Source organism: Coturnix japonica, chromosome 4 (assembly GCF_054131305.1).
Source record: "Coturnix japonica strain WE chromosome 4, WE-NBRP24, whole genome shotgun sequence".
Taxonomy (NCBI): domain Eukaryota; kingdom Metazoa; phylum Chordata; class Aves; order Galliformes; family Phasianidae; genus Coturnix; species Coturnix japonica.
This window is the reverse complement of record NC_140666.1, coordinates 21,739,221-21,757,715: the sequence shown is the minus strand read 5'-3', so window position 1 is coordinate 21,757,715 and position 18,495 is coordinate 21,739,221. Positions and strand designations below refer to the sequence as shown.

The window sequence follows — 18,495 nt, the reverse complement described above, 5'->3', positions numbered from 1 at the left end:
ACTTTGGCACACGGGAGGCGTGTGTGTGTGTGTGAGGTGTGTGAGACTGTTCCTTGAAGCGTTCTGAGACCCGAGGGTTTCCGTGGTCCTCACAGCCGCTGAGTCTCCTGCTTTTCTGTGTTTGCATTGAATGCAGCGTTGTGCCTTACTCAAGTCACCCTCATGGCAGGGGCAGAGGAGGGGACGGCTCAGACCTGGAGGCCCCCAACATGGCGGTTCTGAGAGCCTGCTCAGATTCAACGTGCCGCCAACCAGAACCCCCTGATCCCTTTCTGCACAGCTGCTCTCCAACTCCTTTCCCCCCCACCCAGTGTGTAGTGCCAGGGCTGCCTCGTCCCAGGGAGTCAGCGCTCCTCCTGGTTTAGCATCACGTGAGCACGTTGCTTTTTGATAGAACCTTCACATCTTTATTGGCGTCATAGATGAAAACGTTACTGGTTCAAACAGGCCTGTGGAACCCCAGTAGCGGCACCGGGGCAACGCAGGGGCAACGGCCACCCCCAATGTTTGTTTGGGGGTTGTCATGGGACATTCTTAGGGTTTTAGGCTCTTGTGATGTCACGGGCCACCTCCCTCCCGGACCCCTATAAATACGGGGACCCGGAGCCCTGTACCTCTGTCCGTGTGCGACCTGCGCCTTGCCTGTCGGAGTCCGACCTAGGAAGGAGCAACTTTTGGATTTCCTCCCCGAGAGCGACGAGAGCTGTGGTGGAGAAGGATGGTTCCTTCTCCACCGAAGAGGCGTCGCCGGCGGGAGAGCAGCAGCGAGCCGGAGCCCGAACCCATGGAGGTGGATCCCGTTGAGAGCGACGTCGAGCCCATGGAGGTGGATCTGCCTCCAGAAGAGGAGCCGATGGAGGTGGATCCGCCTCCGCCGGCACCGGGCGGGCCCTATAAGATCATGCTCGCCCGTCGACGTCGCTGGCTCCGGGAACGGCGCTCCAGGGGCTCTCGCTTTTCATCTAGGCGTTGACAGGTCACCGTCCGCCTGAGAGCCCCAGCTGCTGCTCCCCGCCCCCCTTCCCGTCCCGTCCCGTCCCGTCCCGAGACCCGTCCCGTCTTCTTTCCCTAACTCTGAGGAGAAGGGAAGGACCGGCGTCTGAGCCGCTGCGCCACGGCAACGAGCGGAGACAGAGTCCGAAGAGGAGGACAGGGCCGGGACTGGCGGCCATTGCGGGCGGAGCTGCTGCCAACGGCGGGAGGACTGAGAAGGGACCCGCGGCCTCCGGGCGGTGCCAGAGGAGCTCCAGAAGCGGCCGTTGCTGTGGGGAGCTGAAGGCCGAGCGTGGGACGCCAAGACCGAGGGACTGATCCGGGTGCTCCGTTAGGACTGTGCTTCCAGGAGGACAGCCGAGGAACGAGGGGAGGACGACGACCAAGGAACGTTGATGAATAAAATGGCAAACACGAGTCAAACGCCTCCTCTCCTTCTTGGTACCTGGGGGTGGGTCTGCTTTGGGCCTCCGCCGTCGGGTGCCGTGCGGGGTGAGGCCTCAGTGCTGGGGAGGGTCCCGGTGACAGGTCGCTGGGCGGTTTGATTTCACACCAAGCCTCGCTCCATCCACACGAGCGCTGTGGTGCCGCACGACGCGGCTCCCTCCCCTCGCGCGGTGCCGCCGCCCTCTCGGCCGCTCCCGCTCCGTGTGGTGCCGCTCCCTCAACACGCGGCGCTCTCGCTCTCGCTCTCGCGCTCTTGCCCGCCCCTGGCCCCGCCTCCCGCCGCTCCCATGGCGGCGGTACGTGCTGACGTCCGCCCTCGTGCAGCGTCTCGGCGCGGGTCGCGCGCGCGGCGTCGGTTCCCCAAGATGGCGGCGGCCAGCGGCAGCGCCCCGGGCTGCGGAGAGGCGGCGGCGGGCGGCAAGCGGGGCCCGCTCGGCATCCCCGAGGCCGTGTTCGTGGTGAGCGGCGGAGGCGGCGGGCGGCGGGGAGGCGCGGAGGCACGGACCCGCCGAGCGGTCCTCGATGCCGCGGGGAGCGGCGTGGCCCGGCCCTAGGCCCGCCGCGGGGTGCGGGGCCTCGCGTTGTTGTCCCGCGGCTCCCGGCCGGGTGACGGCGGTCGTTCCGCATCCTGGGCACGGCGGGTTGCGCGGGGCGGCGGCTGTGAGCGCTGCGTGGAAGGAGCTGCTCGGCCGCCGCGGCCGCAGCCTGCTGCTGGGAGCTGCCGCTCGGGGCGCTTGTCTCCGGCCTTCATCGCCTTCTCGTTCTGCCTTGAAGCGCCCTTTGGGTGGTTGGGCACTTTCTGCTCCGGCCTGCTGTGCGCATCTCCAGTTTCTCGGGTGCTTTGAGCGCAGCCCGGGCTGTGCCTTAACTCGGTGCCTCTTTGCAGCCTGACCGACTGGCATCCCAGCCCTTGTCTTTGAGAGATGCTCTCATCAGAGCCCAAAGGGTCTGTGCAGAAGAGATCGCCTTCAGTGGCAGTGTTTGAGCGCTTAGATGTACGCATTAGAGCATACTTAACTTTATCCGATAGAAGAATGCATTAAGAAGTATTTAATGCTGATCTATTGCTCAAAGTGATGAAGTAGTAATGAGGGTGTGGACTTGAGAATCCCCATCCCTTATTGGACAGGAAGGTGAGTGCAGTGACCAAGGATCAGGATAAGGCTGAGGTACTTAATGCCTTCTTTGCTTTAGTCTTTAAGACTAGTTGCTCCGTGGGCACACAGCCCCTTGTGCTGGAAGGTGGGGCTGGGGAACAGAAAAGGCCCTGCATAATTCATGATGAGACGGTTTTTAACCTGCTCTGAAAGCTGGACACTCACAAGCCCATGGGGTCAGACGGATTGCACTCTAGAGTGCTGAGGGAGTTGGCGGATGTTGTTGCCACCCATTTTCCACCATCCTTCAACAGTCCTGGCTGAGCTGGGATATCCTGGTGGACTGGAGACTGGTAGATGTGATGCCCATCTTCAAAAAGGGCCAGAAAGATGATCCTGGTGGCTGCAGACCTATCAGTGTCATCGCAGTGCTAGGAAAGGTGATGGGACAGATGAGCTGTCATGGATCAACTAAAGGGAAACCAGGGGATCAAGCCCAGTCAGCATGGGTTCATGAATGGTAGGTTCAGTTTGACAAACCTGATTTCATTCTGTGACAAGGTGACCTGCTTAGTGGATGAAGGTAAGGCTGTCGACGTGGTCTACCTGGACTGCAGTGAGAGCAGGGTTGGTCTCTTCTCACTGATGACAGGTGACAGGACAAGGGGAAATGGCCTCAAGTTGTGCAAGGGTGAGTTTAGGTTGGATATTGGAAAAAAAGTCTTAACAGAAAGGGTTGTTAAGCAGTTGAATAGGCTTCCCAATGGTGCTGTTGAGTCACCATCCCTGGATGTGTTTAGAAACCATTTTGATGTGGTGCTCAGGGACATGATTGAGCTGAGGGTTGTTAGTTAGGGTACTATGGTTGGGTACTGGCTTGTCCTGCAGGGCTTTCAGTGGCTCCCTGCTGCCTGCAGGAGGCTCCTCAGAAGACATGTTACTAGCACAAAGCTGCACTGTACTGTAAGCTGGCTTTCTCCCCTTGGCCTCTCTCTGCCACCACATAGCCTCAGGCTCAGCCTGACCCTTTTGCTTTGTCACTTTTATCCTAAGCAGCTCTAATGTGGCAGGCCAAAGAAGCGCTGTGCCTGCTTTACATATGGGAATCTGAAGGTTAGCCCTGGTCTGAGGGCTTCACCTGTTGGGCATCATGTGGCATGGGTAGGATTGATGCTGCTGCTAACAAGGCACCAGTACATACAGCTGTGCAATACTCCTTTCACCTTTGATGCAGCTCTCTCTCTTGTAACACTGAGGGTTTTTTTCTCCCCTTCAAGGAAGATGTGGATTCTTTTATGAAACAGCCCGGAAACGAGTCAGCAGATGTCGTTCTAAAGAAGCTGGATGAGCAGTACCAGAAATACAAGTTTTTGGAACTTAATCTTGCTCAGAAGAAACGAAGGTAAGTCACGTTTGGGCAGAACTGGGAAATGTTTGGTGCGGTTCTATTTGTTTTTAATAGCATTGAATTAATTTCAATATCCCAAGAAGTATAAAGCTAAGGGGCTGGGGAGGCTGTACACCAGGTGTCTGTTCCTGCATTCATCTTTTAAACGTGCGTTTGTAAGCCCAGAAAGCTGTTTGTTCAGAGCACTGAGTTTTAAAAGGGAGGTTGAATTGTGTTAATAGAGCTCATGGCTTGTTTAGGAAACGTTGTGTCTGTGTAAAATAATAAACGATGACTGTTGTTAATCCACAGGCTAAAAGGTCAGATTCCCGAAATTAAACAGACATTAGAAATTTTAAAACACATGCAGAAGAAAAAGGTAAACTATTTTGAATATCTAACCAGTATGAGAAATGCTAAACTGCCTTTCCACCCTGACAGAACGCATTGCAAGAAATGTTTTGGAGAGCACACTTAATATGCCTTTATAAATAACAGAATTGTTGGAAAGGTATGTAGTACTTCTTGAAAGCTTGTTCAAAACCAGTAACGTTTGTAATGCAAGCTTCCCTTCTATAGCGTGTAGATTGCGGCTAAGCTTGGAGTTTAGCTCTTATAGAGATTTCCAAGTTGACTTTAAATACTTTAAAGAATGCTTTAGTCTCGGCACTTCAGTGTTGAAGTGGAAATACTTACAGTGTCACCCGAGCTAATGCTGTATCAATGGCCAAAAGCAGAACAGTGCACTCCTTACTGTATGTTTTGTCTCTTCTGTCAGTTTCCTGTGAAAATGGCAATGTTCAGTTTTATCATTTCCCTTCAGGAATCCACAAATCCAATGGAAACCCGATTTTTATTGGCAGATAATCTCTACTGCAAAGCTTCAGTTCCTCCTACAGACAAAGTCTGTTTGTGGCTGGGGGTGAGTAAAACGGAACCTTTCTTGAGATGCTTTAGATGACCATGAAGTGTGTTTGTGAATGTTTCACTTCTCACGTTGTGCTTCAGATTACCAGGCAACCTTGCTTGGCATTGCAATGAATATGCCCAACAAAACAACTTAAACTTCCAGTCTTCTTATTACTTGTATTTAGCTTGCTTTCATGCAAGCTTTTTGGGGAAAAGTGGGGTCTGGGTTCCTTACAAGTACCTGTTAGCTTTTAGAATGGAATTTGTGCTAGATTGGTGGGGTCAGAGCTTGAGTCACGTTTCTCAGTACCAAAGCAATATCAAGCTGGGATATTCAGGAGCAGAGGCCCCGTTATCTGTAGAGATAACCTGCTAATGTTTATTTTGAGACTCGTAAATCCCTGATGTTCTCACGTGTTGGCTGCCAAACACAACAGCCTGCTGTTGGTATGCACTGCAGCCCGGCTGCTCTGCCAGTTGCTCATAACTTCATCAACGTCTTTTCTGTTGTAAAAAAACAGACAATTTCTGCCTGCTACATTTTGCTTTCAGTTTACTTCCTTCAGAATTCTCAACCATGGGCTTTCAGGGTGTACCAGGTTTCTTTTATCACAGAATATCAAAAGAAGTTCATCTTGGCTCATCCAGAAAAGCTATCATGAAGTACCACAAATGATTTATGAGTTGTATTTAGCATCAAGAATTATTTGTGGAGCTGTGTGACACTTGAGAGATGCTGCAAAGGAATGAGGAGTGTCTTGCATTTCAGGTGTGGTAGAGATGAGATACTGCATAAAAGGTTGAGCGTGATACACAGAAATCCCCTTGTTGCTCAGAAAGAGGAGGAAAACTACTTTCCCAGTCAGCAGGGGGAGTCATTAGTCTGTTACTGAAGTGGTGGAGCCTTGACTGGCTTCTGACAGTATTTGCCCTGAACCTTGCCTTAGCTCATCAGTATTAATGTTGTTGGCTATAAACATGCTATGCTTTATTCCTTACAGTGCAAGTGTAAAAGCTTACATGAATCTTTCCGTTGTTTCTTGTCGTCGTGTAGGCCAATGTGATGCTTGAATATGATATTGATGAAGCTCAGGCTCTGTTAGAGAAGAACCTGTCAACAGCCACAAGAAACCTTGATTCTCTAGAGGAAGACCTGGATTTTCTTAGGGATCAGTTCACCACTACAGAAGTCAGTATCCTTTTAATATGCAGGGTTGATGTGGAAGGTAATGTACAGCTACCTACTCAAAGCAGAACAATTCTTCCTAGAGTTACTGACACACTGTAAGTGAAGGCTTTGCAGCATGTCAGCTCTTCCATTAGGTTTCTGTAGATTGCTGCAAGTTAAATGAAGCTTTTCCCTTTTTCTTTCCGCTGAACGCTTCTGTTTCCTTAATTCCACACCCTCAGATATGGCTAGAGTTTATAATTGGGATGTAAAGAGAAGAAACAAGGAAGACCCTTCCAAAAACAAAGCATAGTTTTGCCAGTTTTAGATGTGGTTTCAATTCCAAAATCTTTTTTTATTTAACTACCCCTGAAATTCATTCTTGAGGGACTGAGTTACTTCAAGCATTTCAGTAAATGGTAAAATATATGCAAACAAATGGTGAGCGACATTGTATTTATTTGTGAACTCGAAATTTGGTTTCATGCATGCTTCATGAAAGTAGAGATTGTTTGAAAAGGCACCACGCAGTCCAGCAAAGGACGTAATATTTGGATCAGACCAGTCTGCTGTAAGTAAATTGCTGCCTGATGTTTGTCTCCAAAGGTGATTGCATGTATGAAACTGAGTCTGACAGCATGTTAGCAGGTTAAGGTCATGCAGGGCTTACTTCTCATTTCTGTGTGCAGCTGATGAAGTTAAAGTCACACAGCTGTCATGTTCCAGGACAAAAGGCAAACACAGTAAGTCCTGGATTTTGTCTCAGTCAGTTACTTCTTTGGCAGCATCAATATACAAGCATTCCACTCCGGATAAACTTGATTTGAATGTTAGTTGACTGCCTGTTGCCGAACTCTCAGCACTTTACATGCAACACTTTGTGACTTGTCTTCAGAAAAGAATGCTAAGTGGAGTAAACAGCACAAGTTCTGTCAAGCCTGCAGGTGCTCTCTCACCCTGTTCTGTTTCCACACACGTGCACACACGGCTGACTTTTGCAAACATATTGAACGAGGACACCAAAGTGCTGGCAGCCTGTAAATGAAAACACCCCTACTTGCAATCCCTTAGACGAGATGTCGTTCAAATGTCTTAATAACACTCATCCTCCCAGGTGGTGAAACCTGTATTAGATAAGGATGGTTGACTGCAGTCTGGCTTCTGGTGTTAACAGGTGGGATGTTGTTTTTGGTTCTTACGAAGCCTTGTGAGATTGTTGCCTTTTACCTCTGCAGTTTCTGTCTAAAATGAGATGCTCGGTGGTGATGTCAGTGGCTACATGCACATTCTCTAAGAGTACAGGTTTTGCTGCAAAATACACGCTGTTACTGTTGGAAGTTCATGTAAGAAACAACATACCTGTAAAGTTTTTGTACTTTTATTTCATGATATTAAAATAGTAAAACTAAACAATTGTGGCAAACACCAGCTTTTGTGCATCTTTCTTTGTAGGAGAAAGTCATGAATTTGAGGTATGATATTCAGTTGCCCTCTCGTCACTGGGGTAGGGGAGTTGAAGCAGCTGTGGAAAGCATGGCTGCAGGATGGCAGAGTGAGTGAAATGGGGCTGTGAGTCAGAGCACCTGCATTTGTGAACACAATTTTCTCTTGTATTTGGAATAATGAGATCCCAACAGGCTGGAGCAATTCCCCACAGCACCGCTCTTCTAGCTGGTCCTAAGGCAGCAGTTGCTTCTCTTTGTTGTGCACAACAAAATGATGAGTTAAGCATTTATGCACTATCAAAAAACCCTACTGTGCGCAGCTCCCAATGACCTAATGCTGGGTATTAGTGTGAGGGGGGAGGCAGCATTAGGGCTGCAAGCACTCAGCGGGATCAAAATGTATTTGCTGGCCCTTGGAATAACACATAACTCTTGGTTTTGAATAGAGGGTTTTGTTGTTGTTTGTTTAGCACAGAGTTGAAAAATTCATAGACAACTCTGGCTTCCGTCTGACTGATCTTCATCCAGTGTTGCCCTGTTTTTTACTGATACATTTTGTTACTTGGATTAAGAACAGAAAGGTCTCATACAGGAGCTAGAACAAATGCCGCCTGCTGTGAGGCTCCAGTGGGAGCTATGGCTCCTTTGGCTACTGCAGGGAGCAGGGAGGGCGCTGCTGGTATGGAACGGCTGCTATTTCTACAGCTGCACTGGTTTTCTCAGCACCCCAACCTGCTGGTTTTGCAGATGTGCTCGATTGGCTGTTATAGAAGAATGTACAGCAGGTACCATTGCAAAGATCCTGTTTATTGTAGAGCTGGTCCATACCAGATTTCCAGTTAGGGCTGCTGTACAGAAGCGGTACAGGTATGAGACAGCTTACTGATAAGGAGCAGGGAAGGGGGAGAAAAAAACCCAACAGTCTCTTTACAAGTTTTACATTTCACAGTATCACATAGTAACCATTTTGCTAAATACAAGCATATTTCCAGTCACATACAGACAGCTAAATACAGCATTATTTTCACAGTTCATTACAGTGCATAACAGAAAGCGAGGAAAGTGTATAGTATGTTTTTATTCCGGAGGCTCAGAGCAATTAGAATCTAACATGCAGATTGATTTAAGTTAGCTCTTTGTTTCTTTTTGTCCTGGAGTAAAAGAGCTCCTGACCTTTGTCCCGTGAAAGGTTCTGACCTTTGATTTCTCTACAGCCCTCTTTGCACCAGAAGTCAAAGCGTTAAAAGCGGTTGTTAGAAAAGAATGCTCAGCACATCCTGTAAGTTCTGCATCTTAGAAAAAACATTCCCAGTTTTGTACAGACGAATCTACATTTCCTATATTTTAATAAGCTGCCTAAAAAAATGCAAGGAGTTAGAAAAAGATGTAGAGAACCATTTCTCTATCGTTTCAAATAACCATTTATTTATTACCTCTAAGTAGTTAGGAATGCATACGTTTCCTTCTGTACTGTTTCTCTTCAGAATTATGACACGTATTTATAAATCAAGTACTGGCTCTGTAGGCCTGAACATAACGTGCTTATTGGGGCTTCCTGGAATTCCTCTCTGGGAGCTGAAAGACTCAGAGAGAGAGAAGCGGAATGTCCAAAGCCATTCAATAAAATAGCAGCTGTCTTGTGAGAACTGAGCTTTTCCTGCACAAGTTCACAGGTTTTACTCTTGCTAAAACTCTGATCTTTTCTACAGTCCTAACTGCCTTTAACGAAGCTCTCAGGCTCTGCCCTTAGGACAGCCACTGGTCAGCAAGGCAACCTAACCACACCCTGTGAATAGCCAGACCTCAATAGAAAGAAAGAAGAAAACTGACCCTTTCATACCTGTTTGCCCTCGTCTTTGTGAGAACAGGACTAGCAGTCCCGGTCTGAGCAAACCTTGTGCACCCCACCGGCGTCAGCAGAAGCTGAAGGTAGAGAGCCCATGGTAGCCCAGCTCCTGTGGTGCTCTGCATCAATCTTCTCCAGCTTCACTTACCTAGAAAGAGATTTTTTAAGAGATTTCTTTTTTGTACCTTCATGTTACTCAGCTCGACCACCACCGAGTGTGCCTGGAGTCTGATGGGCCTCAGCACAGTGCTCTCGGTGCAGGTACAGCCTGTTGTAGATGGGCCGGGTTCTGCAGCAGTGAGCAGCTCAATGAGAAGTGCTAGAGCGGTGCCACCCCTCCCTCACTCATTTGCTCCCAGTGCCCTCCCAGCAGCTGCAACACTGCTGCTCCCTGCAGTGCTGGGGAACTGAAACTGTTCCAAAAGTGCTCAAATGAAATTGTAATCCATCTTCAGGGTGGGTTCTTTTTATATACAGGAATCATTTTAAATTCATACAGACCAGCACAAGTGCTGCAAACTATGAGAAGAGGCTCAGGGGAGTCGGTCTGAATTCAACACCACTGAAGACTCACACTATCCCATATGGAGGTAGCTTAAAAAAGCTGTAACGAGTATCTTTTGTTCTACATAGAGGCCTAAAAATCAAACACCAGGTGCTTCCTGTGGTTTTACCTACTCCCTCCTGCCCATCAGCTCGGTGTGTAGAGCTCACAAACTGGAGTTAAATGGTCACTGTTGTTTCTGTTTGTTTCAAATAGGTTGAACTTTGCTACAGGTTACCCTGCTGCAATTGTAAAGCTGGTTAAAACTTAGAGGAAACAAAGCATGCCCAGAAAATGGCCACCCACGTACAGCCTTTTTAACAACAGCTTCCACCCGCAATGACCAACCTGATATGGATCATCTCTTGTCAAATTAAAACAAGGAGGAAAACCAGTTTTACTCTTGAGCTTGTCTTGGGGCTTATTCCTTTTCCTCCTGCTCACACACTTCTGTTCTGTGCTCCTCCTCCTCAGTTCTAGTTCTCTTCTTCCACAGATGCCAAGAAAGAAAATGACACTTTAACAGCAGAAAGTAGTGATGGAAGCCATTGCTTTCCATGCTATTCAGCTTCTTTAAAAGCAAATCTCACCTTGTGGATGCACCTGAATTAAGCTTTTCAAGTTTCCCCTGCCCTGCCCAATTCTGTTCCATTCCTCCTTGTGGCCCCAGCTAACAGAGCACCCAATACGTCAGCACAGTGCTGTTAGCAGACAGGTGTTGGTGTGTCCCACCTGGGTGCCAAGCTCCAGCCTCCAGATACAGCGGGTGAGTACGAGGTTTCCTGTTTATGCTCCCATTCACTTAATTACACTGGGAATCCCTGACCTTGGGTACACTGAGGTACACAGTGAGGCAGCAAATATTGAAAAAATGCATTGAATAATGACTAATGCAGCAGGCGATGCCACTCAGAATCCCAGCTGACAGCATGAAAAACACCTGGGGAGATCATTTAAATTGTAATGACCAATCAAATGAGTACTATTATCCTCTTAAAATGCCACAGAATACTCTACTATTGAACTAGGTTCAAGAATGTAAGAAAAACAATTCAGAAGTATGCATACCACATCAGGAAACTTTTCCTATGCCACTGGCCTTAGGAGGAAATGGTACCCATGCTGCCTTTACACCTTCCTGGTATTAAGCAGTTGATGCAAACTCGGATGTCCTTTTTCTTTCTCTCTGCTGCTTGTTGTACTACAGCACTATCCATACTGTGGCTTTAGCACCCAGCACGGCACTATAGATTGGCTTAGAACAGGACACGTACAGCACTGTGGCACATCCAAGCCCATTCAGATCTCATTGTGTGCTCCGCCCCCTTCTGCTGTCCCTCGCTTCTGCTTGCGGTCTCGTTACAAAATCTACATGCACCCTCACTCACTCTGTTAGGTTTGCAGCCCCCAGTTCTGAAAAGTTGTATGGAACAGAACATTTATTCCCTGGGTCTGTTCTCGTGTCCAAAAAACTGTGGGAGGCCGTTCACAACGGGAGCGTTGCTCTCCCTTCTGGCACACTGAGTTCACTTAGTAAAGTATGTTTGGTTAGTAGAGTTCATCACCACTTCTCTCTCTAGACGAGCTCAGCACAAGCACCTCCTATCTGATTTCACCACTTCTTCTGAAGAGTGCACTACATTTGGGACAAACCCACTCTTTACCCCTTCCCATCCCTCCTGGATCGAAATTTCCCCCCTTTTAACAAGCTCGTATATATCTCGAGTCAGATCAGTGAAGGCCTTCTCCACGTTAATGGCATCCCGAGCGGAGGTCTCAATGTACTTCATACCATAAGCAGCAGCCAGTTTCTCAGCCTCGTGCCTGGTGACTTGCCGCTGCGTGTCAAGGTCACACTTGTGACCCACCAAAACAAAGACGATCTGGTAGGGCTGGACGTGCACCTTGGTCTCTTCTAACCACTCGTGGACGTTCTGGAAGGACCTGCGGTTTGTAATGTCAAACAGGAGGAGTCCACCGACCGAGTTCCTGTAGTAGGCTCTGGTGATGGACCTGGAAAAAAAACCATCCAAAGCAAACGTGGAAGTCCCTGCTATTTGGGAGGAAGGGCACAGCAACTTTCACTTTTTGCTTTTTTTCCTGCTTGCTTTTTTGATTCTTTTTCCTTAATCCCAATGTAGCACTTTGCTATAGAAGGCAGCATTCCTGCCACCCTGTCTATCCCGTACATAGGACAGAGAATGCTGCTCAGTCACATCTCGCTGCTGTGACTTGTGCTCTGCACATCTTGTCATTCACAAACACAACTAATCCTGGCGTAAAACTCCATCCCCGGGTCGCTGCATTGTGGATCTGTTATTACTCCGCCACCAATTCTGGCTTCTCTATCACAGATTCCCATATTCTCTTTGCCATTGGCCTAATGAGCCCCCACCACACCAAGGCAGTACTCCATGTGGTTTGACTGCCCCACTGGTTTAGAAGCACTGTAACAGCTCAAAGGATTTACCTAAAGCCAAACACCTCCTGGCAGATACATAAAAGGCAATGAGGGAGGGCACAGGTCAGAAGGCAGAAGATGGAGCTGTGCCCCTAAAAAGCCCCCAGAAGGTCCCGCAGACCCTCAGGCTGAGAAATGGAAAGCGTTCCCCACAGACTGAGGCAGCCTGAGCAGCACATGAAGTCAGCCAACAAAGCTCTGCAGGGAACACAAAGCTGAGCAGAGCTACTACACGTGGAAATAAACAAGAAGCTGTAAAACTGTGCTGTTTGTGCAGAGTCATGGAATAGTTCTACATCCAGAAGCACTCGTTGATTTCAGTCCCTGAAGGAACTTACACAGGGACCTGCACTTTTTCTTGCTGGGAAAAGCACTGCTACTTCTAGCTTGGGACGACTCTTCCTCCACTATGAACATCTGTTGTTAGAGGTTATTGTGCTACCCCCAGAAAGGACTCTCTGGCGTTTTCAAGGTTTGCTTTATCAAAAGTCACGCAGTGATGGGTGAAAATCCAGCTAAAGAAAAAGAAAGAAAAGGAAGGAAGGAAAGAAAAAAAGCAGAGCTGGCTCGGCTAACTTTTCCTCTTTGGTTACTGGCCCCGGGACAAGAACAGCTCTGCACATTTGGGAACAAGGGAATCAGCTCTACCGTTTGCTCTCTGTCCAGCTGCAGACATGGCAGCACTCTGAATTGCTCCCCATGCTGTCACAGGCACTTCTTCTCCTGTGCACCAGCACAACAACCCCGGCTGCTCCTGCCAGCACCAGCAGCGCCTCAGGTACTTCTGAGAGATGTGACAGGATCTGAACAGAGCTCTGCGCTGAGGCAAAACTGGGTGAAGGTCTGGGTGCCTTTCCTTAAAGCCTCTTCCACACAACATCTCCTTACTGATGTGCAGAAAGCAAGATACGCCGCCTCCCTCTGCACCTCACTGCCCAATTCCCTTTGAGACCCTGCTCAGCTCTTCTGTAGGTGCTGGCACACATTCCCAGACAGGGAGGGCTGCACACACTTTTGCTTTTGTTAACATTACGTCGTGTTTCAGGCAAGAAACTGGAGTATTTGAGCAACCTGCGATGGGCACAACCTGCTGGATCCGGGAAGGATGGAACCCTGCTGTTCTACAACTCCAAAACAGCCTCAATGCTGACCCAAAGAGCATCATTTGGGGGCTGGTGACAAAACAGAGGCACGTGCTTAACTGCAGATGAAGCCCTGACTGCACAGGAACAGCTTCTCATTGCCAGAGAGTGAGAGAACTCACAACAACAGTCAGGAAGAGCAAAACTGCAGCACTGATGCAGAGCAGCAGATACCACCGTGGTGTCTTCCAGGCAATGGCAGCGCTTTCCTCCTCGTGAGACAGCTGGGAACTAGTGCAAAGCAGCTGTAAATGCTCAAAATGGAGAACTCAATGAAATAGCGGAGTTCCTTCCTAAGAAACTCCCTGCACTGTGATAAATAAGTGTGAAGGGCTCTGCAAAGAGCACATGCCCCGCTGTGCTTCTTGCCTGCACCCACAACTCCAGCTTAGCCCCCTGATAGCAGCACTTTGCCTTTTACCCTGAACATCCTTCAGGGGCAGCCCAGGAGCTGCCAGCACCATGGTGCCAAAGACCCTCCTGCCCCTCACGCTGCTGCTGCTGAGCACCGCTGCCCTTGTGCTGAAGGTCGCCCGTCACTACGTCTACATGCAGGTTCAGGCAACAGCAAGAACAACAAGCAGCCCCCAGGGCTCCAGACTTCCCCCCATTTTAGAGATGGGAAACCAAAGGCATCCAACAGCCCCCCCTCCTCGCAGCAGGGTACAAGCGAGAGGCAAGGTACAAGGGATGGCACACAGCCGCCTTTAGGGATCTGATGCAACCGAGTGCCGTGCTGTCTCCTCTCACCCAGCGTTAATAAAGCGGCGGCTTCTGGCCCCGGGATAAAGCCCGCCCCTGTGCGAGCAGCGAGCACAGCCAGCCCTCATCTGCTGAATGGAAACAACGGCGACATGACGGCAGCGCGGCCCTGCGATGTGATGCTGAGCGGAGACGAGGAGAAAGGAAAGAAAACAAGCGCTTCCGGAGGGAAAGGGATGAAAGCGCAGCCGAGGCTCAGAGATGCGTGAAAAACAGAAGCGCACCCACGCTATGAGCTGGGGAGCAAAGCGTCCGCTCTCACTGTCACACCGTTACCCCCCACATAAGAGCCGTGGTGCCGCCGCAGGCCCCGCCGTGCCCTGCCTGGGATCGGCCGTAGCCGCAGGACGCACCGCTCGTTCCCCGCCCCGCGGCCTACACGGCAGCGCGCAGCCCCGCGTCCCCTCAGCACAGCGGACTCATCCCCCCTCCTCCCCCTTCCCCCCGCCGCACCGACACAAACAGTAACGCAAGGGCCGGTCGGGCTCCTTTGTGCCGCCCGTGCACTCACCGGAACCGCTCCTGCCCGGCCGTGTCCCAGATCTGCAGCTTGATCCTCTTGCCCGGCTCGATCTCCACCAGCCTGGAGAAGAAATCCACGCCCACCGTGGGGTCGGAGATCTGAGCGAAGCGGCCTTCGGTGAAGCGGCGGATGAGGCAGGACTTGCCCACGGTGGAGTCGCCGATGACGATGAGGCGGAACTGGTAGAGCCAGATGGCCTCCATGCCGCCCGCTCAGCGCCCGCCCATGCCCGGGGGGGGCAGCGCTAGGCCGGCCCCGAGGCGCCGCTCAGCGCGGGGCCATGGCCGGGCTCCCTCCGCCTCAGCGCTGCCTCCCGGGCCGCGTGTCCCGGCGCTGCGGGCGGAGGCGCGGCCCAGCCGTGATGCAATGGCGGCCGCGCTGTACCGCACTGCCGGGAGGAGCGCACCGCCAACAACCGGCGACGGAGCGGGGCGGGGCGGGGCGGGACCGAGGCTGCTGGGCCGGCCCTGCCGGCGGGGATCGAGCACCTCGCTCGGGATGTCGCTTGGGCCGGCTGAGCCTGCACAGAACGGGCACACACTGCACCCCGCTCACAGCTCAGCAGGCAGTGGGATGCACCCTGAGCAGGGCTGGGTTCACAGAAAGGGAAAGGAGCACTGAGCTGGTAACGACAACCCGGCTAAGAAACATATCAGGTCAGGTTTTAAAAGGTTCCCCAGAGCCTGAATGAGCACTGCTGAAATCAGTGCCTCACAGTGACAGCGATGTTAAACCAGCCTGCAAACGGGACCGGCTCGTGCCTCAGTAAAAAACGGCAGTGTAAGTTTTCAATATCCTTTGAAATGTAGCACGTTTATTAAAAACCAACAAACCCAAAGATCCCATTTACAGGACCTCAGGATGGGAAAGAAAACTGATGAAGCAATCTGCACAGCCACAGAAAAATATTAAACCTATAAATCCGAGTTATCAGGACGTTAGCAGTGACTCACGGGCAGCACTGATGTGTGGCACTCAGCTGTGTCATTTCTATGATGCCCATGATTTGCAGCCCATGACGACTTTGGTTGCTCTGAGCCATGCTTTGCTCCTCCCCACCCTCACGGCTCCCTCCATTGCAGGTCTGGGTGCCGTGTTTTTACTGCCTTCCCACCAGGTGCTCAATCACCATTTCAGGCTATGTCAGGGGGGGAATCACATCAGAAGCAGCAGAGCAGGCACAGGCTGAATGGGACCATCACTCAGAGGTAACCAGAGAGGTCACTAGCAATGCTCCAGGGCAGCGTTAGCATTTGTTTTGCAACTGGAATGGACAGGGAGGTGAAACCCTGGTACACTTTGAACCAAGCGGGTGGGAGCGCACAGAGGATAAGCTTGTCCCTGCACCCCTGCAAGTGGCAGAGCTGCACACACACACAGCACACACACAAGGGACAGGCTCCAGCCACTCCAGCTTGTACAAAGAGTGGTGGCTGGGTTCCTGAAGAGACATAAAACATTTGCAAAATGTTCCCTTTGGACAACAAATGAAAAGACAGCTCAATACCATGGGATGGGTTTCTCCACATGCAGCACCAGGTGTTTTATCTCAGATTACAATCACATTAAGATGGCCATGGGTTGGCTGACTGAAAAAGGGGGGCTCCCATCATTATGTCTGCCCGAGTCTGCCTGAATCTAAGAACACATCCTCCACTGGGAATATTATGTCCCTGTAGCTGTTCAGGTCTTAGGAAGGGAACAGGATCTGCTTAGAGCAAATAGAAGCCATTACAATCAGGATAAATTAGTAATGGTGAGTGGGAGAGAGAGGAGGAGACAAGAGGTTATTGTGATTTTTCTTCCTACAGAGTGGGCGTCTGAACTACTTATACTGCCAGAAAGCAGCTCTTAAGCTTCCCCTCTGAGCCCAGCACTTGAGCTTACAGCTCAAGAGCTGCTTTGGATTGTTTGCAAGCCAGGAGTATGGCATTACAGGTTGCTAGATGCATGAAATCTGCTTTCTGCTCCGATCAGAAGCATCTCAAGTTTATAGTCTATTGCAGCACAGGCAGGTGTGCAGAGAAAGAAAAAACAAAATATAGTTGTGTTCACTTTGTTCTATGCCTCTAAACACAAGCCTTTATCAGAAGCTATAGTTCTTGCTGTAGGCTAATTGTGAGGGTCTTCAGGTTGCGGGCAGCAGGACTGGCTGTGTGGTGCTGTAAAATAAAAGGGAACTTGGTGTAGAGCTGCTGAGATCCTCTAGGCCTGAAGGAGACGTTTTCAGCTCTCCACCATGCCTATGTCTCCCTCAGAAGAAAGTCATTAGCAGTGAGTTCTGCACAGCCCTCCTGGAGGCTAGAGCTCAGTTTTGTGCTGCTCTGAGCGGATCCAGCACCCTCCAAACACTGGCACGTTCAGAAGGATGGGAGAAGTTGATAAACATTCCAAAAGTGGGAAGGGGCTCCCCTAAGCCATCCACTTTGGTTTCAACCTCATCACAAATGAGCTCCCTCCTGCTCACAGCAGACCAAGAGCTGGCTCTGCAAGGTCAGACCACACTCAGAGTGCCCTCGTGGCCCCAGGGACCTCCACCAACTCCTCGCTGATACCCTGTTCCTCACAGCAGAGCTGCAGCTACAAGATGCTGCTACATAGAGCACACTCCCTAGGGAGAAGTGGCTGATCCTCCTGGCTGATCCCATGGGAAGGGATCTCTATTCTGGGAGCTTTCTGCGCATCAGTAATATCTTGTGCAGAGCAGTGCTGCTGAGTGAGCAGCTCCAGTAACACATACCTTACGGCATCTTTGCAATCCCAACGCCTTCTGACAACCTCCGCAGCAAGAGACTTCTCCCAGGCATTGCTGGAACAATAACAGCAGACAAACCTGACAGGTGGAAAACAGGCAGCTGAATTAAGAACATATTCATCTATGGAAGCTATCCAAAATGGCCAAATAATACAAACTGACCAACCAGCTTTGTGCTCAATACACACACTCTCAGTTATCAGGAATGGAAGTGTGTTTCTGTATTCAGGTTTTCTATATGATACATTTTTGGGTCAATTTAACAAGCCTTCAAAAATACAGAATATCTCTTTTCAATAGATGTTACTGCATGGGCTTGTTCAGGCAGCATAATTTACTCCCTGAATCATCACAGTATTTCATTTCTTTTTCCCCATCTTGGTGAAGGATAAAGCTGAGCAAATATTAGTAATGGATAATTAACTCAACCACTTGTTTTCCATCTTCTCTCAGACACTCATCTGCTGGATGTTATTCAAGGTACAGCAGTTATTTTTTTTCTTCAGTTAGTTTCCAAATTATCTGTGATAGTTCCTGCTACCCGTGATATGAACAGTTCCGAACACATACAGGCCACAGATCACACGTGCATGAGGAGGAAGAAATGCCTTCCAGAATCTTGCCTTCTCTTCTCTTCTTGCCTGTAAGATCTCAAATAAATAGTTATCTAGATAAGGAAGCACATTTACTCTCGAATGCAGACCATTCATAGGAAGTAGCTGCACAGCTCAACTGCAGACACTTTACAAGACTTTGCTTAGCCCATTCTACAATGAATTACTAAACACAATCAGAAATATTTCAACTTTTATTATTTTTTTAACAATTACTATTCAACTCACATTATCAAAAGCCTACGGCCCTGAGTTTACATATGTAGCCGGCACAGACAACAAATGTCAGCATCATAAGCCACACACAAACAGGCACTAACCTTACACTCACAAACTGCTCCACTCCCCCATGTGTCACTGGCAATAAAAGCACCTTAGTTTTGCTGTTGTATTTTTCCCTGA

General features: G+C 49.8%; 2 protein-coding genes and 1 long non-coding RNA gene across 7 annotated transcripts; 1 reads left to right on the top strand and 2 right to left on the bottom strand.

Moving 5' to 3' along the window:
- Positions 1–1,780: 1,780 nt before the first annotated feature.
- VBP1 (VHL binding protein 1) lies at positions 1,781–7,424 on the top strand. 2 transcript variants are annotated; one of them, XM_085546282.1, is made up of 6 exons: positions 1,781–1,898; positions 3,815–3,939; positions 4,237–4,303; positions 4,748–4,846; positions 5,888–6,026; positions 6,244–7,424. In XM_085546282.1, exons 1-6 carry the CDS (start codon positions 1,806–1,808, stop codon positions 6,312–6,314), a joined length of 594 nt encoding a protein of 197 aa, XP_085402408.1. In that variant the 5' UTR covers positions 1,781–1,805; the 3' UTR covers positions 6,315–7,424. The 2 variants fall into 2 exon arrangements, 1 of the variants encoding a protein (XP_085402408.1); XR_014945691.1 differs by lacking the exon at positions 4,237–4,303.
- Positions 7,425–8,232: 808 nt separating this feature from the next.
- RAB39B (RAB39B, member RAS oncogene family) lies at positions 8,233–15,153 on the bottom strand. Of its 4 annotated transcripts, XR_001554648.3 has the most exons (4): positions 14,713–15,153; positions 11,629–11,849; positions 10,185–10,323; positions 8,233–9,440 (listed from the first exon to the last, which is right to left on the bottom strand). XR_001554648.3 is itself a non-coding variant. In XM_015860575.3 (3 exons), the coding sequence occupies exons 1-3, from the start codon at positions 14,925–14,927 to the stop codon at positions 9,433–9,435; spliced, it is 444 nt and encodes a 147-aa protein (XP_015716061.2). In that variant the 5' UTR covers positions 14,928–15,153; the 3' UTR covers positions 8,233–9,432. The 4 variants fall into 4 exon arrangements, 3 of the variants coding, with proteins under 3 accessions (XP_015716061.2, XP_015716058.2, XP_015716059.2); XM_015860575.3 differs by lacking the exon at positions 10,185–10,323; XM_015860573.3 differs by lacking the exon at positions 8,233–9,440 and having other exon boundaries at positions 10,181–10,323.
- A 1,593-nt stretch (positions 15,154–16,746) lies between these two features.
- LOC146760986 (uncharacterized) lies at positions 16,747–18,180 on the bottom strand. Its single transcript, XR_014945692.1, has 3 exons — positions 18,050–18,180; positions 17,465–17,557; positions 16,747–16,886 (listed from the first exon to the last, which is right to left on the bottom strand). It is a non-coding gene; the product is annotated as an uncharacterized LOC146760986 (long non-coding RNA).
- Positions 18,181–18,495: the final 315 nt, after the last annotated feature.